Source organism: Budorcas taxicolor, chromosome 15, assembly GCF_023091745.1.
Source record: "Budorcas taxicolor isolate Tak-1 chromosome 15, Takin1.1, whole genome shotgun sequence".
NCBI classification, from domain to species: domain Eukaryota; kingdom Metazoa; phylum Chordata; class Mammalia; order Artiodactyla; family Bovidae; genus Budorcas; species Budorcas taxicolor.
In genome coordinates this window covers 53,364,598-53,389,616 of record NC_068924.1, presented here as the reverse complement: position 1 = coordinate 53,389,616, position 25,019 = coordinate 53,364,598, and the positions used below count along the sequence as shown (strand labels likewise).

The 25,019-nt window shown below is 39.9% G+C and overlaps 1 protein-coding gene across 2 annotated transcripts in view; it reads right to left on the bottom strand.

Moving 5' to 3' along the window:
* Window positions 1-25,019, bottom strand: part of UVRAG (UV radiation resistance associated) — a 324,277-nt gene that overhangs the window by 270,398 nt on the left and 28,860 nt on the right. For both annotated transcript variants that reach the window (XM_052652384.1, XM_052652385.1), the window contains exons 2-3: window positions 15,152-15,269; window positions 6,926-6,960 (exon numbers count right to left, since the gene is read on the bottom strand). In XM_052652384.1, the coding sequence (XP_052508344.1) occupies window positions 6,926-6,960; window positions 15,152-15,269 (153 nt within the window). The remainder of the gene's footprint in view (window positions 1-6,925; window positions 6,961-15,151; window positions 15,270-25,019) is intronic.

The following is a 25,019-nucleotide window of genomic DNA, read 5'->3' as shown; positions in this document are numbered from 1 at the left end:
TTACAATGACCTTCCTTTATAATTTTATAGAATAGCTGCCAGACAACAACCAATCATTTCTGAGCTGGTCCACTCAGATACAGATATGGTCTGCCACATATTAAAGACTCCACTGCCTACTAATGTTACTGTAAAGATCTAGGTGATTTTCTACATTTAACCTATACATATAAGCCCATGTCTAGATGGAACAAATTATTCAAGTACTAACATCATTTAGGGACCTATATCTTATTCACTGAAAGTACAGTGGCAGAATATTAGGATATTTATAGCTTTGAAAAATTCACCTCCAGGAGAATCTAAAATTATTATTTATCACCTGGGCAATTTCTCTAAAACACTGTCCAACTGATACTTATTTATTAAAGGAACACATATACAGAAAAGTTTCAAAACACAAACAAGATGTCACTATTTTATCACTCAAAAACAAATTACAGTCACAAGAAACACAACTAAGAATTCATAAAAGCTGTTCCAACTTCCCCAAAACATACAAGATAACTCTCAGGAATGGCATACTAAATTCATAAGCAGTAATTATTACCCAGCCCAAAACTCTCTCTCCTTTGTCTCATTCACCTTTATTCATCCTTCATGGCTCAACTTAGGAATCACTTATTGTTAAGAGGCCTCTCCTGATCCCCCTCACCAAACTAAGATAAGTGACATTCCTACATGTTCCCAAAGAAGCCTGTTCTTCCCTGGTCTTACAATTGCATGATGATGAAGTTGAACACAAAGTAGCATAAGATGGCTAAGCAAGAGGATCCAACTCCCTTCTCTCTCTCTCTCTCTCTCTCTCTCTCTCGCTCCCACGTGCTCTCTCTCTCTCTCTCTCAAACACACACAAAAATGAAATGTTAACTCAGTTCAATTAGAACATACACTTCTGTGACAACCGCTCAGGCCAGTAACTCACAAAAAATATTTCTATTGTCCAGTCAATTTTTTCCCAAAGATTTAAAAATATCTCAGGCACTCTCAATTCAAACAGAAGTTTTGGTTTTGATAACTCTGTCACATGCTTTCCCTAAAAGCACATGCTCTAGAACTCTGTTTATTCAATTATAAGGCCTATCAACTGACCTCTGTTAGACCTCTAAGAGACATCTAACCAGCAGAAGGGAGTGTGATGTAAGGGGGGGGCAGCACAATGCTGTGAAAGAGACGGATTTCCAAACACATAGGAACTAGCTCTCACTCTTCTTCCTGCCACCATGAGATTTTTAATTTTCTTAATAAAAAAGAAAAACTTTTTTGTAAAAAAATAAAATACGCAATAATTAACTTGATAATTGTTAAAGATGGTGCACATGGGTTCACTGGGCTTCCCTGATAGCTCAGTTGGTGAAGAATCCGCCTGCAATGCAGGAGACCCCGGTTCAATTCCTGGGTCAGGCAGATCTGGTGAAGGGATAGGCTACCCATTCCAGTATTCTCAGACTTCCCTTGTGGCTCAGCTGGTAAAGAATCCGCCCGTGATGTGGAAGACCTGGCTTTGATCCTTGGGTTGGGAAGATCCCCTGGAGAAGGGAAAGGCTACCCACTCCAGTATTCTGGTCTGGAGAATTCCAAGGACTGTATAGTCCATGGAGTCTCAAAGAGTTGGACACGACTGAGTGACTTTCACTTTCATGTGGGTTCATTAACCAATTCGCCTCTACTTTTATGTATGTACAAAACCCAATTTAGAGAATTTAGTTACTTCCATTCTTACCACTTCAATTATTTTAGTTTTTAATTAACCAATGGCCCTTCAATAATGTTAAGAATACTAATTTCCCCCTGAACCAAAAATCAATAAACAACTAGTCTGGAGGGTATGGTTAGCTGAACCCTGAGATAAGAAAGCTGAATTATACATTCACTACTAACTGCTCAATGCTAAATATATCTGAGAAGAAATCAGGACTCTGACATATAACTTGGAGACACAGCTCCACCATCTAGCCTATCAACAGTGGATTATTCCAGCAATGGACGCTAGACTTCACTGTGCTAGGGACATTAGAAAATAGAAAAATGAATAAGCTGGGGGTCCTTGTTCACTAGCTGCCCTCAATTTTGTGTTACCTCTCAAAAACTCGTTCCCATGCCATCTACCCCTTGACTACTATCTGCTATCTCTCCAGGTCATTTCCTCTGCTGTCCTGATTCTTTCTCCGTCTCCGTCAAGCTTGTCAAAATCTCAAACCACTCACTCCACTCCGGCCATACTAACTTCTTAGCCGTTCCTTGAAAACCTCAAGAACACGCCTTGTGGTTTCCCACTTCTTGGCCTGGAACAGTCTTCCCCTCTTAGATACATCGTTGCTGTTGTTCAGTCACTTAATCGTATCTGACTCTTTGCCACGCCATGAACTGCAGCACACCACCTTTCCCTGTCTACCACTATCTCCTGGAGTCTGCTCAAGTTCATGTTCATTGACTCAGTGATGCTATCTAACCATCTCATCCTCTGATACATGGCATGTTCCCTCATTTTTTTTAGCTATCTGCTCAAATGAGACCTTTCATGTGACCACCAGAGAAATTCAGCCACTACCCCTGCCAGATACTTCACTACACTGCTTTATTTTACTCAATTATATTTATTCCATCTAACAGGTTCCAATTTACGGACTTCCCTGATGGCTCAGATGGTAAAGTGTCTGCCTGCAACGCAGGAGACCCAGGTTCAATCCCTGGGTCGGGATGATCTCCTGGAGAAGGAAATGGCAACCCACTCCAGGACTCTAACCTGGAAAATCCCATGGACAGAGGAACCTGGTAGGGTACAATCCATGGGGTTGCAAAGAGTCAGAGACGACTGAGCGACTTCACAACACACAAACACATTCCAATTTATCATCAATTCTAACAAGTATTTTTCTTCCACTGTAAGATAAATTCTGACTTTCAGTTCAGTCACTCAGTCATGTCCGACTCTTTGTGACCCCATGAACTGCAGCACGCCAGGCTTCCCTGTCCAGCACCAACTCCTAGAGTTTACTCAAACTCATGTCCATTGAGTCAGTGATGCCATCCAACCAGCTCATCCTTCTGTTGTTCCCTTCTCCTCCCGCCTTCAATCTTTCCCAGCATCAGGGTCTTTTCAAATGAGTCAGTTCTTCGCATTAGGTGGCCAAAGTATTGAAGTTTCAGCTTCAGCATCAGTCCTTCCAATGAACACCCAGGGCTGATCTCCTTTAGCATGGACTGGTTGGATCTCCTCGCAGTCCAAGGGACTCTCAAGAGTCTTCTCCAACACCATAGTTAAAAGCATCAATTCTTCGATGCTCAGCTTTCTTCGTCCAACTCTCACATCCTTACATGACTACTGGTAAAACCATAGCTGTCACTAGACAGACCTTTGCTGGCAAAGTAATGTCTCTGCTTTTTAATAAGCTGTCTAGGTTGGTCATAATTTTTCTTCCAAGGAGCAAGCATCTTTTAATTTCATGGCTGCAGTCACTATCTGCAGTGATTTTGGAGTACAAAAAATAGTCTCTCATTGTTTCCACTGTTTCCCCATCTATTTGCCATGAAGTGATGGGAACAGATGCCATGATGTTAATTTTCTGAATGTTGAGTTTTAAGTCAACTTTTTCATTCTTTTCTTCATCGTAAGATTTTTCTTTCATCTTCCATTGTAACATTTTTCTTCCATTGTAAGATAAATTCTGACTTTAGAAATGTTAAAATCAGTAAGGTCCTGTACTTGTTGACCACTAGATGGCAGTCATCAGTTCAGTTCAGTTCTGTTCAGTTGCTCAGTCGTGTCCGACTCTTTGCGACCCCATGAATTGCAGCATGCCAGGCCTCCCTGTCCATCACCAACTCCCGGAGTTCACTCAAACTCACGTCCATCGAGTCGGTGATGCCATCCAGCCATCTCATCCTCGGTCGTCCCCTTTTCCTCCTTTCCCCAATCCCTCCCAGCATCAGAGACTTTTCCTACAAGTCACCTCTTCGCATGAGGTGGCCAAAGTACTGGAGTTTCAGCTTTAGCATCAGTCCTTCCAAAGAACACCCAGGACTGATCTCCTTTAGAATGGACTGGTTCGATCTCCTTGCAGTCCATGGGACTCTCAAGAGTCTTCTCCAAAACCACAGTTCAAAAGCATCATCAGGTGTCACTATCTACACGCACAACCTTAATAATAGTTGTCTTTTTGTGTTTTTTTTATTGTAGTATAGTTACTTTACAATGCTGTGTTACTTTCTGTTGTACAGCAAAGTAAATAAGTTATACATATACATATATCCCCTATGTTTTGGATTTCCTTCCCATTTAGGTCACCACAGAGCACTGAGGTCCCTGTGCTATACAGGGACCTCATTAGAATACATAGCAGTATATGGTTGTTCTTAATATCAATTCTTTAAAGCTGTTGACACTACTGACACTACATGTGCTTAGTCTGTCAGTTAAGAATCTCTTGATTTAAACTGAAACAATCCTATATATAATATCTAGCAATAATTTAAATTCAACACATTATAAAAATATCAAGTATTCATAATAATTTAGAATAACCAGAAAGAACTTTCACAGACTGCTAATGAGAATGTAAACAAATAATAACTATTTAGCAATATGTACTAAAGCTTATAATATGCATATTCCCAGCAAGCCCACTTCTAGACATATACACAACAGAAATGCATACAAATATTCAACCAACAGATACATCCAAGAATATCCATAGCAGTACTGTTCATGTTAGCTCAAAACTAGAAACAAGCACTTCCCCTGGTACTCCAGTGGTTCAAGACTCCACGCTTCCACTACAGGGGCACAAGTTCATTCCCAGGTCCGGTAACTAAAATCCCACATGCCATGTAACATGGCCAGAAAACAAACAAAACCAGAAACTAACCAAATTCCCAGCAACAGAAGAATGGATAACTTCTGGCATATTAACACAACGAAAGACAATAGAGAAAACAAGTATACCTCACAATATGAATGACTCTTACAATATACAGTTAAGACGTCAAAGTCAGACACAAAAGAACAGACACTATATGATTCCATTTCTACAAAGCTCACAAACTGGTAAATTAATTTATGGTGTTAAAAGTCAGAAAAGTGTAAGTCACTCAGTCATGTCCAGCTCTTTGCAACCCCATGGGCTACACAGTCCATGGGATTCTCCAGGCCAGAATACTGGAGTGGGTGAGCTGTTCCCTTCTCCAGGGGATCTTGTCAACCCTGGAACTGAACCAGGGTCTCCCACATTGCAGGCCGATTCTTTACCAGCTGAGCTATCAGGGAAGCCCATGTTAAAAGTCAGAGAGCAGTAGTAACTGAAGACGGTGTAAGGGGGCTTCCGGGGCACTGAAAACATTCTATTTCTTGATCTGGATACTGGTTGCCCATGTGTATTTAACTTGAGAAAACTGAGTTTTCACTACAGTAAAGGGGGTAGAATGAACCGAGGAGCCCTTCTACGCTATTTGCTCCCTAAACCTACCCTCCCCACCTCTCAATTGTCTGCAGACCATTTCTGTCTCCAACTGAGCCAGGATAGGAGCATAAACGATATTTAGTGGCTACTATGTGTCAGGCTTCCCTGGTGGCGCAGCTGGTCTTCCTAGCAGTTCAGTGGTCAGGACTCCAAGCTCTCACTGTTGAGGGCCTGGGTTCAGTCTCTGATCAGGGAACTAAGATGCCCCAAGCCACGTGGCATGGCCAAAAAAAAAGAAAAAGACGACAGCTTGATGAAGAGGAAAGAGTAGTAGAGACCTGAAGATGGAGGGCCTGGATTTGAGTTCTGGTCCTGCAATTGTGTGTGACTCTGCAAAAGTCAGAGACTCTCTGCACGTCAGTGTCTCAAGATCTACCCTGTCTACAAGTTGCTCTAAGGATCAAAATGAGATAACATATGTAAAAGGATTCTGTAAAGATAATACTTTGTGGTTGTCCATTTATTCATCTAATGAATATTTACTTAGTATCTATAATATTCTAGACTCAAGGGTTTCAAAGGTGAACAAGACTGGCAAGGTCCCTACTCTCATGAAACTTCACACGTGTAAGTGGGAGACATAATAAACAGATAAATGGGCAAGAGTTTCCAACAGTGATAAATGCTCTAAAGAAAATAAAACAGAGTGATGTGAAAAAGAGTGGAAAGGGAACTACTTTAGATGGAACAGTCATAGAAGGCCAGGCTGAAGTGACATAGCTCAGACCTCAAAGGATTCTTCAGCCAAGTGAAGAAGCAAGGAAACAGGTGCTGTAGGCATAAGAACAAGGCAAGTTTGACATGTTTGAAGCACTGAAAAAATGAGGTAAGCCTGGAACACAAGGCTGAGTGAGAAAAACTGTTAGCAGACAAGGTTGAAAAAGTGGACAGGGACTAAATCCAATACGGCTGGATTGCTATAAGAATATTATCAGTACCATAGAGCTTTTCTTTTTATTAACGTAGCCAAATTGAATCATCATGCAAATGTGTAGTGTACCCATTCACAAAAGTAGGACCTCTCCAACTTTTTACTTGAGCAACTCTATGGCCAAAAAATAAGTGGAAAGATCCTATACAATGGCCCTAGCCATAAAATTCTTAAGAACTACACACAAAAACATCATTTATTATGATGTTTGGAAAGTTAAATAGTCAAAAACCTCAAGAGCAAACAGAAATGACAGAATTATAGAATGAGTTGAAAAAAAAAAAGGTTTTTAACAGAAAAAGTATCACTGCATTCAGCAAATATTTATCAAGCACCTACTTTGTGCCAGGCATGCTCTAAGCACTAGAGATACATCAATGAACAAATCAGTGAAGATTTAAGCAATAACTGAGCAGAAGATTTAACTGTAGAAATATAATACCAGAACTGAACTTCAACTTATTTTATGTCTCAGCATTTTCTAAAATAGGAATCATAGGCTTAGTCATATGCACCTGTCAGAAAGCAAACTTACCAAGGAATTCTTAATCACTTCACTCCTATAAAATTCTGGAAAAGAAGAAAAAGAACAGTAAGTGATGTGGAAGAAAATAAGCTCACTAACTCTTAATCCTATAAATTTTTTAACATATGCTCTAGTTAAAAAAAAAAAGACACTCAAAACATTTTCAAGGGTCTATTCTCTCTATATATTTATCTATAAAAATTAAAATACAGATTATTAAATAAAAGTTTTTTAATTGAAGCATAGTTGATTTACAATGTGTTAGTTTCTAGTATACAGCAAAGTGATTCAGTTGTACATATACAAATATTTATTCTTTTTCATATTCTTTCCCATTACAGCTTATTATAGGATATTGAATATAGTTCCCTGTGCTACGCAGTAAGACCCTGTTTAAAATTAAAAAGTTTTAAAGAGAAAAACACTGGTAAAGAAAGGTCAAAATCTATTAAGATTTCATTTAGTTATTTTTCTCTGACTGGCTCCTTTTACCCCAGAGTCTAAGGTAAGGCCTTAAAAACTCAGACTTTATTCTCCCTTAACTACTGCCATTGTCTACAACCAGTTCCATATGCTCCGTTAGTCTCAACCATCTCCAGTGATTCTCCATTGTAGTACTGTGGCGAGAACGCTCACCTAGCAACCAGGGAACCAAAGTTCTAGCTCTACATGTCATTAACATTCCGCTCGCATTTTCTTGGGCCCACTTCTTCATGACACTTTTGACAATCAGACTAGTAATCAAGGCCTTCTATAACCACTAAAATTCCATGATTCTACACACCTTCATTTATACTATAAATGTTACAAAACCTGAAGATACAATTAAAAGAAAGACTGTGTCAGAGGTTCAAACAGACATTCCTAAGAACCCTTCAGTATTGCCTCTGCTGTCTCTGCCAAAGTTACTCTGTGATGCTCTGTCAGTGCAGAGCCTACAAGGACTCTGTACCCGTATGCTGCTATAGGGCAATATTCCCCATGGGCGAGCCACATATCACTGATATATGAGACGACTTTAGGTGATACATGGATAAACTTTACTTTCTCCTAACATTGAAATTTACAACTCATATACCCAACCCCTAACAGTAAGCTCCATAAGGGCAATAGCATTTTCATTTTGTATAACTGCTGTGTCCTCAACATGTAAAACTATTCCTGGCACAGAGTAGGCACTCAGTAAAATTTTGATTGAATCAACAACTTCACAGATTGTGGGAAAAAATGGACTTCTTAAAATATATTCAGTATGTAGCATTAGAGATGAAATTCAAAGAGAATAAAACTTGCCAAAGTAGTCCACAAGACTGAAGCGTGGGAATCATCAAGCAGTAAAGGAAAAGTGGACCTGGATATAAAGTTCTTGTGGGCAAGGGCCTTTTGGTTAAAGTGTTTCTTCACAAAAAATAGCATCTATACTATTCTATGCTTGTCTTCCCTTAAAAAATAGTAATAGTGATAATCATCCTATTTTGTGGCAAGATAGCCACAACACACTAATGAAAAAAGCAGGTTTTATGAGAGAATTTACCACAGGATACAAATTTCTACAATTACATGAACAACATTTATCTTAAGTGATAGGGTTAGGCTGCTTACTTTTATTTATTGCTTGGCAGTTTTTAAATTTTTCTATTTTGAACAATTACTTTAAATAAGAGAAGGGATAATGCTAATTGTTTTTAAAAGGAAACTTTTCTTGATGAATATTTAAGTTACTGATAGTTTTTGGATATTTCAAGTAACATTATATATAATCTTTGAAAGATATATATTCTAAGACACATGAACCTATAAGACAGACTTCAAGTGAAATTGCAAGATAAAAGGAAAAAAAAAGCTTGAATTTGATAGATATTGCCAGATTGTTCTCTATAAACATTGTACCAATTTACAGTCCCACTTAACAGCAGCCAACCCTACACATCTGTTTGTTTTCAATTAGCTAATTCGCTGGCTGTGCTGGGTCTCCACTGCTGCACGCGGCGTTTCTCTAGCTGCGGAGAGTCGGCGCTACTCTGACTGCGGTGCACAGGCTTCTCGTTGCTGCGGCTTCTCTTGGCTCAGAGTACAGGCTCTAGGCACTCGGGCTTCGGTAGCTGCGGCACACGGGCTCGGCAGGGCCCAGACTGCAGGCTCAGCAGCTGTGGCCCATGGGGCCTAGCTGCTCCACAGCACGTGGGATCTTCCCCGAGCAGGGATCAAACCCATGTCCCCTGCACTGGCAGGTGGATTCTTAACCACTGGACCACAAGGGAACCCCAACCTCAATATTACCCTTTTCATTTTTTCCCAAACAGTTAACCAATGCCAATCATAAACTGGCTACATACATATACATATGTATGTATGTGCATGTGTGTATATATATACATATGTTCTTTTCTAATATGCATACATATACTCTAATTCATTCCCAATGTTTCTGGGTGGAAAAGTTTAAGGGCTAAAATTGTGTTCCTTGTTATTACAAGGTACTTTCACTTAATATACTTTTGTATTGCCTAATTTGCTCCAAGTATGTAATATTTTTTAAAGCAGTGGAAAAAAATTAAAGCTATTCCTTTTTTCTTTTGAGAGAATTCCTCAGCTTAATCTGTAAAGTGTCTAAAGTAAAGAGTCTCCAACATATGTATCTCCAGCTCTAAAAAAATGAACAGCATTATTATTTTTTTCAAAACTTTGCTGACTAGCTTATATACATACATAAATGAAACTAAACAATTTGTTTTCCCCATTAGACCCTCAAAATGGACTTGCTAATTTTAATGGAGAAAGGTCAACAAAGGAGCCATAGAGTTTGGAAAGGAATCACCGAGTCTAAAGGAATTTCTAAAGTGTTAAATGTGGGCCTACACTGTCTACCATTCTGCTATACTTTGATTGTCAATGAAATCAGCAACATGGTGCACAACAGAACAGTGAATTCAGGAGAATGTAAAGTGAAAAAAACCGTTCCAGTCCCCAATGCACCATGTATAAGTGTGACCCTGGACAAGTCAATTAACTTTCCCGGGCCATAGTTTCTTCACCTTTAAAGGAGAATGACACCTGGAAAATAACAGGGCTGTTATGAGGCTCAAATGAAATACTGACTTAACAATACTTTATAAGCTATCATTGTTATTAATATAATTCTGTGAATTTTCATTAATTCAACTTGAGCAAAAATATTAGACAAAATTTCAAAAAGATATCATGCAAGACTAGTTCTACATGAAAAGGACCATTAGATACAAATGCTTCTCTATCCATGCTAAGACCTAAGCAAACAAAGCAAGCAGAGATTGCAAAGCATGGTTCCAATGGCATGTCAAAACATGCTATTATATAGCATTCCATTTATTTAACAAATGCTTTTTAGTATCTCAACTTCACTCAGAAAAGAAGAAACAAACTTAAACTCTACTATGAAACTATTTTCCAACTATCAGATTGGCAAAATTTCACAAGTTTGATTGCACAATCTGCTGGTCAGGCTGTAGGGAAAAGGATACCCATACACAGCAGGTGGGAACGTCGACAAGGACAATTTTGTAATATTAGTACTTCCACTCTGGAATTTACCCTAAAGCCTTACTAGCACTCACACAAAATAATATATACCAATGAAACTGTTCATGGCAATGCTGTGTATACAGCAGAAGACCAGAACAACTAAATGCTCATCAAAAGAAGTCAGTTAAATAAATTATGGCACGACTGTTCAATACAAAACAGAAAAAAAAGAAAATTAGAGAAGCTCTTTATGAAATAATATGGGAAGACATCTAAAATATATTAAGTGAAAAATGCAAGGCACAGAAACATATATATATACAATTGGTACAATTTTTACTCACAATTGCATACAGAATCTCAGTAAAGATAAACCAGGGTACAGCAAAAAACTAGCAAGATGAAACAGGTGAGAGGAAGATTTTAAAATAAACCTTCATATATATATTTTGGGCCATGGACTGTATTAGCTATTCAAAAATTAAATGAAAATATCTGGGGGCTTACTTTGTGCCAAGCATTATTCCAAGTATTGGAAACAGTGCGGTGAACAAAACTGACCCAGAAATTTCTACTCAAATGGAGCTTATATTAGTAGAGAGAGACATGCATTAAGCAAATAAGTAAACATACAGTTATGTCAGACGATCTGGAGTATCGTGGAGAAAAACACAAAAGACGGAGGGAAGAGTCACAGTTTTTAAAAGGGTTAGTCAGTGATCAAGCAGAGTTTCTCTGAGGAAAGATCTGGAGTGAAGACCTGAAAGAAGGCAGAGGAGCTAGTCATGTGGCCATCAGGAGGAGGGTCCAGGCAGGTGCCTTAAACTGAAGCCGATTTGAATTCAAGGGAGGCAAGGGCAGTAGGCATGGAACAGAGAGAACTAGAAGAAGAGAAGGAGGTAAGTGCCGAGAGGTGACAGACGGCCAGTTCATGAAAGACCTAGGAAACAAGAAGAACTTTAGCCTTTACTCTGAATGCAACAGGAAGCCATTGGTGGGTTTAGGGGGAGGAATAACAGGACCTGACTTTCACCTTAACAGGATCTCAGTTGAGACCACACTGAAGAGAGTGTGTGGGCAGAGAGACCTGTTAGAAGTCTACCTCAACAACTCATGCATGATGGTCTGGAGGTAGTAAGAAAAGAGAAGGTTATAGATACATTTTGGTAGTAAGAACCAAAAACATCTGCTGAGAAATTGGGTATGGAATATAAAAGAGGACAATGCAGCGTGATTCCAAGGTTTCTGGCCAAGCAAATGGAAAGAGCTGCCATTTTCTGATAGAGGGATGAATACAGGAGACAGATCAGGGTTAGAACATCAGACTCACTGCTGAATCTATCGAGTTTAAGTCACCTCCTAGGCTCCAAATGGAGATGCACAGTAGGCAACTGAATACATGAGTAGGAGTTCAGGGGGGAGGCGAAACTGAAGAAACACGTTTGTAAGCTGTTAGAGTGACAAGTGATATCTGAAACTATAACACATGCATGAGACCCCCAGACTGAACTATGTAGAGGTCATCTTCTAAAGCATCAAAATAACTGGCTGGCATTCCAGGAAAGCACAGGCACTCACATTTCATGGGGGAGAAATAACTATGGCTGAAGAACAAACTTGATTTTATAAAACTTCCAAGTTTAAGAAGGAACCAGTGTTAGAACTAGTTCCTCATCCATTGACACAAAGCTTTGTTCTCTGAGAACGTAATAAATGGTGTTCAATTTGAACTACCTGAGAAATAGACAATCTCCTAAGAGCACTAAAAAAAAGTGTCAAAAATCAAAAAAAAACTCACTCATAGCTTCTTATGCTCTGCTGTGAATTCAGCTGAAATAAAAGAATAACTAAGAAATCAGCATTTTAGATATTCTTCCAAATCAAAAAAAAAAAAAAAACAAACTTCTTTTGAAACTGAGAAACGATGCCACTAGGCAGGTGGTACAGGTAGCTTTTAGGAAGAGCCCATAGGCCTTCCATTGTGGTCATCCTACACCAAGGGCCACATGATGATCACGCAACGAATATTCACGTTTACCATCACAGCTCCAAGAAGACAGTTCAGTTCAGTCGCTCAGTCGTGTCCCACTCTGTGACCCCATGAATCGCAGCACACCAGGCCTCCCTGTCCATCACCAACTCCCGGAGTTCACCCAAACTCACGTCCATTGAGTCGGTGATGCCATCCAGCCATCTCATCCTCTGTCGTCCCCTTCTTCTCCTGGCCCCAATCCCTCCCAGCATGAAGGTCTTTTCCAATGAGTCAACCCTTCGCATGAGGTGGCCAAAATATTGGAGTTTCAGCTTCAGCATCAGTCCTTCCAATGAACACCCAGGACCGATCTCCTTTAGCATGGACCAGTTGGATCTCCTTGCAGTCCAAGGGACTCTCAAGAGTCTTCTCCAACACCACAGTTTAAAAGCATCAATTCTTCTGTGCTCAGCTTTCTTTAGAGTCCAACTCTCACATCCATACATGATCACTGGAAAAACCATAGCCTTGACTAGATGGACCTTTGTTGGCAAAGTAATGTCTCTGCTTTTTAATATGCTATCTAGTTGGTGATAATTTTCCTTCCAAGGAGTAAGTGTCTTTTAATTTCAGGGTGTATTAATTAGGCTTACTAAGTAAAGAGTTTTCTGGCTCCTCCTATGGCAGTGAAAAGTTACAGAGCCGACCATGCAGCCCCAACAAGTCTATTATGTCAATAGACTTCACTCAACCATGACATTCTGGAGCAGAGGGAAGTTTCAGGAATCATCAATCCTCTCATTTTAGAAATAAATTAACAGCACACAAGAGGAACTAAATGCCGCAGCCAAAGGGCTTGCCAGTCAGTAACAGACTCAATACCACTACTAGACACTGGACTTCCCTGTGGTCTGAAACCAGCTAGTCCCTTATTGTGTTAATAACCATTTTATTGAAATAACTTCAAGAAACAGTCCAAAAAAAAAAAAAAAAGAAATATTCCATAATAACTTCTAAGCTCAAGATATAAAGTGAACTAGAGAGGACAAGAAAAAAAAACAACAACAACAAAAATCACTTTGTTTTCATTGTATCTCTTGGACAAGTTTTTATATCATGGTCATCAACCAGTCCCATGACTACCCTTTTTAGAAACTACTATTATGCATGTTAACATTACAATTCCAAAAATAATTGCTATCATGTACCAAATACTTAAAATGTACTAAGTTCAATGTCAGTAACTACTATCAGAGGTAACACTAGAGCAAGAACACAGAAGTTCTAACAAAGACAACCAAGAACTGATTATATAGAAACCTATAAAAAATGTAAAGTACTTTGGCATTGTCATATATTGCTCGTGATGAGGCCAATTAGTGAGCAGCAGACCAAACCTAATAAGATCTGCAAAAATCCGTATACCCTTAGCACAGACAGTGACCAAACTGTTTCATTTTTCTTCTGGACACAGAAGACAATATTTTCGCATGTCCTGTTCACCTAAAAAGGATGATGTAACTGATATACGGCTAATGGCGTGTCATGGAATTGATGTGGAACATTTCCATTTAAAAATCTCCCTCAAATAATCCCTCTCCCTTGCCATACGAGAAGCATCATTCCAAAACAGAAGCAGCCTGGATACCTGAGCCACCAGTCAGAGGAGAACTGCCAGGCCAGTATCTGATAAGTAACAACTACACTGAACTTTGTTCGGTTGCTCAGTTGTGTTGACTCTTTGCAACCCCATGGACTACAGCACGCCAGGCTTCCCTGTCCTTCACCACCTCCCAAAGATTGTGCAAACACTGAACTCAGTGTTTAAGAAATTTACTATGCCAAGACACTGAACGACTCATAGCATTTGTTATAGTAGCTAGAGTTACTCGTTCAGATTAATACAATTGTTTTAAAAATATGCAGTGGTTAGAACGAAACCGAAGAATGAAATAAAACTGTAAAAATGGTGGAATTTACAGTCCTTGTTTCTTTGTCCAAAAACTACATAGCAAGCTATTTCAGTATATAGTATATATACTTGTATATAGTTGGTATATAGTTACAAACTGTTACATAGCTGATATATAGTTACATACTAGCTGAAATAGCCAGAACTAATATCAATGTAGTTTTAATCCTAATTCAATATTCCTGCCATTATACCATTTTTCCTCTTTTACAGTTTTCAACATAAGTCAACTGATTATGTCAAAGTGTCTTTTGCCTAATATGTATTCAAAAGATGCTTGTAGTTCTGAATCAAATATCTGATGTCCTCTTAGAATTATCACTTATGGAAGAATCCACATTTCAGTATGAGGAAATGAATTCAAAGAAACCATGCAATTCTAAAAATGAGCCCATATACACAAAGAATTACAGATATGATAAGATATGAACTAGGTCCAAATTTTACCACAAGACTAAAGGAATCAGTTATATTTTAAAGACAAGCAAATTAGTACTAGATACTAGACTCAAGTAACCTATTTAAAATGACTGCTACTGAATAATTAAAAATTAACATTCATAAAGGAATGATAAATTTATCATTGTAAGGCTCAGCTATCCAAAAGAACTATCCAAAAGACATGTTTCTTCAATATATATAACAACGGCTCAAGAAATGTTTTCAGATAGCATGATAACTTAGTTCTCTAATAAGCAATACTAGCAAGAGATGCAGAGAATCATTTGTGTTACAAAAGAATAAAAATGAGATCTAACGATCTGTGGGTGGCAAGTCCAGATTCTCTTACCTTTGTATACCTTTTCAGTGTTACACAAGTGAAGTGTGAAGTAGGTATCAAGGAGCTGATGGCCATTCCTATTAACAATGTTCCGGGCAGCAATGTTCCGAAGATGTCTAAGACGACGCTGAAACACAAAGAAAAACAAAAAGAGGAGCATTCAGTTTTTCCTCTTCTAAAACCTTCTGAAAGCTACAATTCAAAGATAAAATTTAGTAAGTTGTCCCAGTCATTTATTTGTTGAGCCAGCAATCTTAACCCAGTCTTTTACTTATGCCTCAGCATCTCTTCTGTTAAATAGGAGTTATTATTGCCCTATATCATTTACAAAGCTGTTGGAAGCATGAAATAACAGAAATGAAATATTCTTGAAAAGTATAAATATTATATAAATCCTATATACCTGTAGAATAGCATCAGTATTTCCTGGAATATTAACTAAGCAGTAGTTTGCTTTTCTCCCATCAGAAAGATGCTGGTAGAGACGCAAAGTCCAACTCACACCAACACAAAATTAGCAATTATTACATACACACACCTCTGTTGCTAGTTCAGTCTCATGCCAGATCATCTGTTACAACCAAGAAAAGAAGACAACGACAAAAAAAAAAAAAAAGAAAGAAAGAAAAAAACACAGTAACTCACTGTTCACTTCATCAGGCCAGTAACCCAACTGTTGTCAGTTTAAATTCTCACTTGACCAGCAGTCAACCAGGCCCTATTTTTTCATCAGGCCTCCCTCCAACTAGAATGCAAAAATTATTTGAAGTCCTACGTGTTGGAAATGCAAAAGCTCCAAAAGCAACAAGAGAAATCAACAAAAATATATGATGCCTAAGTGTTAGTCGCACAGTTGTGTCCAACTCTGTAGCCCGCCAAGCTCCTCTGTCCATGGGATTTCTCCAGGCAAGAATAATGGAGTGGGTAGGCATTCCCTTCTCTAGGAGATCTGCTCAAACCAGGGATCAAACCCAGGTCTCCTGCATTGCACGCAGATTCTTTACCACTGAGCAACAGAGTACAGAACACCTTAAGATACCTTAAAAGTGAGTGAAGTCACTCAGTCGTGTCTGACTCTTTGCGACCCCATGGATGGTAGCCCACCAGGCTCCTCCGTCATGGGATTCTCCAGGCAAGAATACTGGACTGGGTTGCCATTTCCTTCTCCAGGGTAAGATACCTTAAGAGATAGCCAAATCATTTCGTATCAAGAGAAAAGTTGGCAGTGAAGTCTGAGCACAACAGATTCGTTCTCAATAGCTAGTCCCCTGTGTCAGTTGATTATTTCAGAGACTGAAAAATAGAAACCAAGTGCTCAGTTTTAAAATATGCTTAAAGCTTTCCCTTTAGGCCGAAAGCCCACTTTGCTGAGGTAAGTCTATCATCAGTTACAGGTGCAGTCAGCCAGCAAAGCACAGTTCTTCCTTTCCATGTACACAGCAACCTAATCCTTTCTCCCAATCTCTCGGATAGAGAAGGTTATTGTCTAATAAATTTATTTAACATTCTAAGTATGAAAAAAACCCCAAATGTATTTATAAAAAGCTCCTAGGGCTTACTTTAAAAGATTTATATTTCTACAATCTGCCAAAGGTTTCCATTTCACACCCGAGATTACAGCAACTATTTCCTCCAACCACATATTTTTCATTAGCCGTCTGAGTCAAGATTTTAAATTGACAGGAACCACTAATAGCCTAAATACATAATAATCACATCTATTTTGCCAAAAGATTCCAATCTTGGTCCTCTAGTCAAAGACTTGAAAACATTACCTAAAGCCTCCAGCATAAAGTACAAACTTCCCATTATTCCCTTCAAAGCCTTGCACAATCCAACCTCTCCATACTTGATCCTTACTTCCCACTAGATCTTCCACACACCTAACCCCCAGTCACAAGTGACTGCTTACTGTTCCATGAAAAAGATCATGTAAGGTCCTAGATTCGTGTTTTTGCCAATGCTAGCTCCTCAGAGCTATCTATTATTACCATACAGATTTTATCTTTCAATTTGTTTATCTGATGTACCACACCGATTGATTTGCGTATACTGAAAAATCCTTGCATTCCTGGGATAAACCTCACTTGATCATGGTGCATGACTCTTTCAATCTATTGTTAGAGTCTGTTTGCATTTTGCTCAAGATTTTGGCATCTATGTTCATCAGTGATATTGGCCTGTAATCTTTTTTTGTGATATCTGAAGCACTAAAATAAGTATTTTCATTACACCATGCTTAACTAAATACAAGATGGTCTCAGCAACTGGAACAGACAAAGGAAATCAACTCTTGGGTAAATCACGGATATAATCTTGGTGAAGGCAGTAAATATACACAGGGACCTCTTGTGCCCTTTGTCTTGGTTTCCTCTTTAAAATATTCATCCCAACTTTATCATAAAGATGATTATTTTAAAAAATATTAAACATGCGAATTGCCAGACTGTATGAAGCACAAGCTAGAATCAAGATTGCCAGGAGAAATATCAATAACCTCAGATACGCAGAGGACACCACACTTTTGGCAGAAAGTGAAGAAGAACTAAAGAGCCTCTTGATGAAAGTGAAGGAGGAGAGTGAAAAAGCTGGCTTAAAATTCAACATTCAGAAAACTAAGATCATGGCATCTGGTCCCATCACTTCATGGCAAATAGATGGGGAAACAGTAGAAGGCGAGAGACTTTATTTTCTTGGGCTCCAAAATCACTGCCGATGGTGACTGCAGGCATGAAACTAAAAGACGCTTGCTCCTCAGAAGAAAAGCTATGACCAACCTAGACAGCTTATTAAAAAGCAGAGACATTACTTTATCAACCAAGGTCCATCTAGTCAAAGCTATGGTTTCTCCAGTAGTCATGTATGGATGTGAGAGTTGGACCATAAAGAAGGCTGAGCACTGAACAACTGATGCTTTTGAACTGTGGTGTTGGAGAAGGCTCTTGGGAGTCCTTTGGACTGCAAGGAGATCCAACCAGTCCATCCTAAAGGAGATCAGTCCTGAATATTCATTGGAAAAGCTGATGCTGAAACTCCAATACTTTGGCCACCTGATGCAAAGAACTGACTCACTGGAAAAGACTCTGATGCTGGGGAAAACTGAAGGCAGGAGAAGGGAACGACAGAGGATGAGATGGTTGGATGGCATCACAGACTCGATGGACCTAAGTTTGAGCAAGCTCTGAGAGCTGGTGATGGACAGGGAAGCCTGGCATGCAGCAGTCCATGGGGTCACAAAGAATCAGACATGACTGAGCGACTGAACTGAAACTTTAATAAATTAGATTAACAATATTAATAATATGCCAAAGGACCTACTAGGCCCAGGGAACTTATACTCAACATTTTGTAATGATCTGTGAGAAAATAAAATATAAAGAAGAGTATGTTTTTTGAAAAAAAAGATAAAGAAGAATATATATGGGACTTCCCTGGTGGTCCAGTGGTTAAGAATCTGCCAGCTAATGCAGGGAACTAAGATCCCACATGCCACGGGACAAGCAAGCTTCGTGAGCCACAGCTACTGAGCCGGCACTCTATAGCCCGTGCTCTGCAACAACAGAAGCCTATGACCTGCAACTAGAGAGCTCCCCGCCGGCCACAACCAGAGAAAGCCTGCATACTGCAATGAGAGCCAGCACAGGCAAAAATGAAGAAACAGAAGAATGTGTGCATGTGCTTGTCTGTGTAACTGAATCACTGTGCTGTACACCTGAAACTAACAGGATATTATAAATCAACGTTCAATAAAAATTAATAAGAATTGACAAGAATAATTATATGCCAATGTTAATTTTTAGTTTTTAAAAATGTAAAATGGTAATGTATGATGCTACCAAATAGGAAAAGGAGTGCGTCAAGGCTGTATATTGTCACCTTGCTTATTTAACTTATATGCAGAGTACATGAGAAACGCTGGACTGGAAGAAACACAAGCTGGAATCAAGATTGCCGGGAGAAATATCAATCACCTCAGATATGCAGATGACACCACCCTTATGGCAGAAAGTGAAGAGGAGCTAAAAAGCCTCTTGATGAAAGTGAAAGAGGAGAGCAAAAAGTTGGCTTAGAGCTCAACATTCAGAAAATGAAGATCATGGCATCTGGTCCCATCACTTCATGGGAAATAGACGGGGAAACAGTAGAAACAGTGTCAGACTTTATTTTGGGGGCTCCAAAATCACTGCAAATGGTGACTGCAGCCATGAAATTAAAAGACGCTTACTCCTTGGAAGAAAAGTTATGACCAACCTAGATAGTATATTCAAAAGCAGAGACATTACTTTGCCGACTACGGTCCGTCTAGTCAAGGCTATGGTTTTTCCTGTGGTCATGTATGGATGTGGGAGTTGGACTGTGAAGATGGCTGAGCGCTGAAGAATTGATACTTTTGAACTGTGGTGTTGGAGAAGACTCTTGAGAGTCCCCTGGACTGCAAGGAGATCCAACCAGTCCATCCTAAAGGAGATCAGCCCTGGTCTGATGGAATGATGCTAACTAAAGCTGAAGCTCCAGTACTTTGGCCACCTCATGAGAAGAGTTGAGTCATTGGAAAAGACTCTGATGCTGGGAGGGATTGGGGGCAGGAGGAGAAGGGGACGACCGAGGATGAGATGGCTGGATGGCATCACGGACTCGATGGACGTGAGTCTGAGTGAACTCCGGGAGATGGTGATGGACAGGGAGGCTTGGCATGCTGCGTATTCATGGGGTCACAAAGAGTCGGACATGATTGAGCGACTGAACTGAACTGAATTGAATGATGCTAACCTTAGGGAAAACGGAACAAAGGGAATTCTGTATACTGTCTTTGCAACTTCTCTGTAAATCTATAATTATTCCAAAATTTTAAAAAATGATAAGCTATTTATTGCCTTTTTTCAGAACCAGGAAGTAGAAAGGGGACTAAGAGTACCAGTAAAACAACACTTCACAAACATTATTTAAACAGAGCTCCTCTCTTCCATCCCCACGCATTCATCTCCTTCCTTCAGTCTCCCATCTCCTTCCTTCCTCCCCTTCCGCCACGGTTTTATGCAATTAAAAAGAAACACTGGAAGGTTAAACCAGAAACTCAGAAAATGACCTATGGGGGTGAGAAGAGGTTGGAGAAAACAGAGATATAAGCAAGACTTCCCTGATACTTCACTATGTGGTTTTGCCTTCTGTACCATAAGAACGATTTACACAATCAAAAAATAAAGTTAAATAAGAAAAGTTTAAATCAACTGCTACTACTAAGTCACTTCAGTCGTGTCCAACTCTGTGCAACCCCATAGACGGCAGCCCACAAGGCTCCCCCATCCCTGGGATTCTCCAGGCAAGAACACTGGAGTGGGTTGCCATTTCCTTCTCCAATGCATGAAAGTGAAAAGTGAAAGGGAAGTCACCCAGTCATGTCTGACTCTTAGTGATCCCATGGACTGCAGCCTACCAGGCTCCTCCGTCCATTGGATTTTCCAGGCAAGAGTACTGGAGTGGGCTGCCACGGCCCAAATATTAAAGAAATCTAGGTGACCTAAAGGATCCTCTCTAGTTCTCAGTTCTCCAGAACATCTGTACTTGACCAAAACAATGTATAATTACAAATAGTTTCAAATATTTGTCTATTTCCCCAACTAGACTAAAAGTTCTATACGGGAGAAATTTGTTTTATTAACTGCTATATCTCTACCACCTAGATGAATAACTAGCAAATAGTAGCAACACAACAAATGGTTTTTGATTGAATTTATACATGTCCAAAATCACTGCAGATGGTGACTGCAGCCATGAAATTAAAAGATGGTTATTCCTTGGAAGGAAACTTATGACCAACCTAGACAGCATACTGAAAAGCAGAGACATTACTTTGCCAACAAAGGTCCATCTAGTCAAGGCTATGGTTTTTCCAGTGGTCATGTATGGATGTGAAAGTTGGACTCTAAAGAAAGCTGAGCACTGAAGAATTGATGCTTTTGAACTGTGGTGTTGGGGAAGACTCTTGAAAGTCCCTTGGACTGCAAGGAGATCCAACCAATCCATCCTAAAGGAGTTCAGTCCTGGGTGTTCACTGGAAGGCTGATGTTGAAGCTGAAACTCCAATACTTCGGCCACCTGATGCAAAGAGCTGACTGATTGGAAAAGACCCTGATGCTGGAAAAGACCGTGGGCAAGAGGAGAAGGGGACGACAGAGGAGAAGATGGTTGGATGGCATCACCAACTTGATGGACATGGATCTGGGTGAATTCCAGGAGTTGGTGATGAACAGGGAGGCCTGGTGTGCTGTGGTTCATGGGGTCACAAAGAGTTGGACACAACTGAGCAACTGAACTGAACTGATACATGTCCAGACAATTAACAGAGTAAACAAGGTCTTGGTATGACCTAGGTTGTGCAATGAACCTGAGTGGCCTGGAACCCATAGTGGATTCTGACACCCACCCATGAGATGGTGGGAGAATACGGAGCACTTCAAACCTAAGACTGGACCTCAGAACTGAAAGTGGGGGTCAAATCTTAGCAAGTGCTTCTGGACTACAGCAAATTCTCAGCATTCACCTACCTGTAACTATGCCAAGGTATACCAGGCACCAGGAATTGATGGCCTGGAGGCAACATCGAGCATAAATGTACTGCTTTAGACCTTGTCTAAACTGAGATGGCTGGATGGCATCACCAACTCGATGGACGTGAGTTTGAGTGAACTCTGGGAGTTGGTGATGGACAGGGAGGCCTGGTGTGCTGCGATTCATGGGGTCTCAAAGAGTGGGACACGACTGAGCGACTGAAGTGAAACAGAATTAAATATCAGATTATTTCTTCAATGGCCCATCCAAAGAAAATTCAAATCTGTCTTATGATCTAAACTCACTCAAATATCTCAGAAAAGTAAAAATAGTAAGTAATTAAAATTTATGCCGACTTTGGAATTACTCTTTTTGTTTTTGGCTGTGCTGGGTCTTCATTATTATGCATGGGCTTTCTCTAGTTGCAGCACGTGGGATTCTCATTTCGGTGACATCTCTTATTGCAGAGCATGGGCCTGGAGCACAAGCTCAGTAGCTGTGGCCGACAGGCTTAGCTGACCTGTGGCATGTGGAATCCTCCTGGACTAGGGATGTAAACAGTGTTCCCTGCATTGGCAGGTGGGGATTCTTAACCACTGGACCACCAGGAAAGTCCCAGATTACTCTTTAAGATAACATTCCATGCAGCTTCTTAAATTGCCCAATCACCTCACACTTTCTTAAAGCTTTAAGCATTCACAATTAAAAAAGGCTCTTTGCATGTCTTTCTACAGCAGCAGCTTTAGGCAGCCAATTATACTCTAAAAACATCTATTCCCAAAGTTGAATAGATTTTAATTGATAAGTTGGAATTAAAATGGCTTTAAAGTCTTTGAAGCACTACCTAAAAAACATTCTATATCAAGGTTAAAAACAATCACTAAAATAAAATCTTATTCAGCTTTTATTTGGAAGATTGATGTATTATACCTACAGCACAATTCTGATACCTGAAATGTTGGCAGTGGTTCGAAACCAGAATGATCCTAAATCCCTCAACCTTTTATTTCTTTTTTAAACAAATCTCTCAAGAATAAATTATAAAACAAGACTTAATTGGCATGTTTCCTAGATTTGAAACATCTGCTTAAGTAAACAAGCATTACACTAGTATGATTGTAAACTGATGCCCCTAAAGAATCTAAAAGGGTTGGATTTTCTTGTTAACAGTACTAATGTTCTTAGAAAACTGCTTTGAAACCTGAGTGAAAGTCACTCAGTCATGTCTGACTTTGCGATCCCACAGACTATACAGTCCATGGAATTCTCCAGGCTAGAATACTGGAGTGGGTAGCCTTTCCTCCTCCAGGGGATCTTCCAACCCAGGGATCGAACCCAGGTCTCCGGCACTGCAGGCAGATTCTGTACCAGCTGAGCCACAGGGAAGCCCAAGAATACTGGAGTGGGTAGCCTTATCCCTTCTCCAGTGGATCTTCCCGACCCAGGGATCCAACCCAGGTCTCCCGCATTGCAAGCGGATTCTGTACCAGCTGAGCCACAAGGGAAGCCCAAAATGTAACAGTAGTTTAAAGAACTTTTCTTGCCTTTTAAAATTTTGCTGTTTCATCTTGCCCAGCATCTGTCTGGTTTAAAAAACAAACAAACAACAACAACAAAAAAGAACAAAAAAAACATCTCAGATATTCCTCTGTAGAACTACCCTCCTCTGCTATAAATCTACTGTAGAATTAACCCCACTCCCAACTCCAAGGAGGATCATGTGACTCAGGTCAGGTCAGCCCTGATCACTCCCTCCCCCTGACCATAACAAAACAATTAGGATCCACGGAAAACCTAGAAGTTGTATTAAATTATCAATTAAATTCTTTTCCCCCCCTACTGGCCCAGAACCTGGAAGGACATAGGGCTAGAGATGCTGGCTGTCATGTTTACACCATATTGAAAACTGCAAGAGAGCAGAGTTCAGAAATGTGGAGCAAAACAAAAACAAGGTACTGCAGGAGTAGGCTAAGAGATACAAACTACTATGTACAAAATAGATAAGCAACAAAGATACAGTGTATCGCAGAGGGAATTATAACCATTATCTTGTAACAACTGTTCATGGAGTATAACCTGCAAAAAGCAGAATCACTATGCCCTACACCTGAAATTAACATTAAGTCAACTATACTTTAATAAAAAAAATGAAAGTCCTGCCAAAGGAATTTTACTCTCTGTTAGTACGACCAAATCCTACCTAAAATGAGAATAGTGACAGACACCAATTCCATCCTGATAGAACTGTTGAAGATTACAACTAAAGAACACTTACATTGTAACTGTTTATCAAGAATTTTTCCAACTAACAGGTTAATAAATGAAAAGTAACATTCTAACTCAGCTGCAAGGTACAAAGAAATGTTTCATTTTGTTAAACATCCCCATATTTTAGAAAACGGTAATTTCTGATGGGTCAATCCATTTTTATCGATACAATTTTGAACCTCATCCTTGGTGACAGCAAGTCAAAACAACACCTCAGAACTAAAAGAAAACCAAAGCAACTTTTAGTAGTAAAATAGGCCACTGGTGTTCTATGTTCTTCCCAAATGTTACCTTTCCTTTGCTGGTATCTAAACTTGGTCATGGGGTCGCAAAGACTCGGATATGACTGAGCGACTGAAGTGAACTGAACTGAAATTTGGTCTGGCTTCTGAGGTATAAAAATGACCAAAGAGAAATGTGATGTTCCTCCTCTCTGCTGGAGAGTGACTCAGGGAGGCTGATGATGGCTATCCTCCTCCTTCCTTGCACTCCCTGCTTATTAAAACAAGAGTAACTGTGTGTCTCCGTGTATCCTGCCCACTGTGCCAATTGTCTCGCTGTTCACTGAACCCAGGGTAGGCAAGGCGTGAGCGAGGAAGCAGATAGGAAGAAGCTGAAAGAAGATGCGAGGAGCCGTAAGAACTGCGAACATTCTTTATTTGCAGCAGCAAGGCAGACATGCTTTATCCTCTAATGGCTGCAGCTACCACAAGACACAGCAAGGGCTTTTCAGGTGGTGCTCATATAGGCATGATGCGCATGGCCAGTGCTATAAATGATCTCAGCTGTTACGTAACCATGCATGGTCACTGTTACAGTATGTGGGGCCAGAGCAAGGGAACGTGGGGCGGGAGTGAGAGGTAGTGGGGTGAGAGAGCCTGACCACCGCCATCTTGGCTAACTGCTCTTTCCCAACACTGTGGTTCTTAAATATAATGACTTCACAAATCTCCACCATCACCAAACTAAACCACCACCCCATATACACCTTTCACGGCTCCCAAGACCACAGTGAGGTATCTTCTAAGGAAAATTTTGAGTCTAATATGCGTAGTTCTAC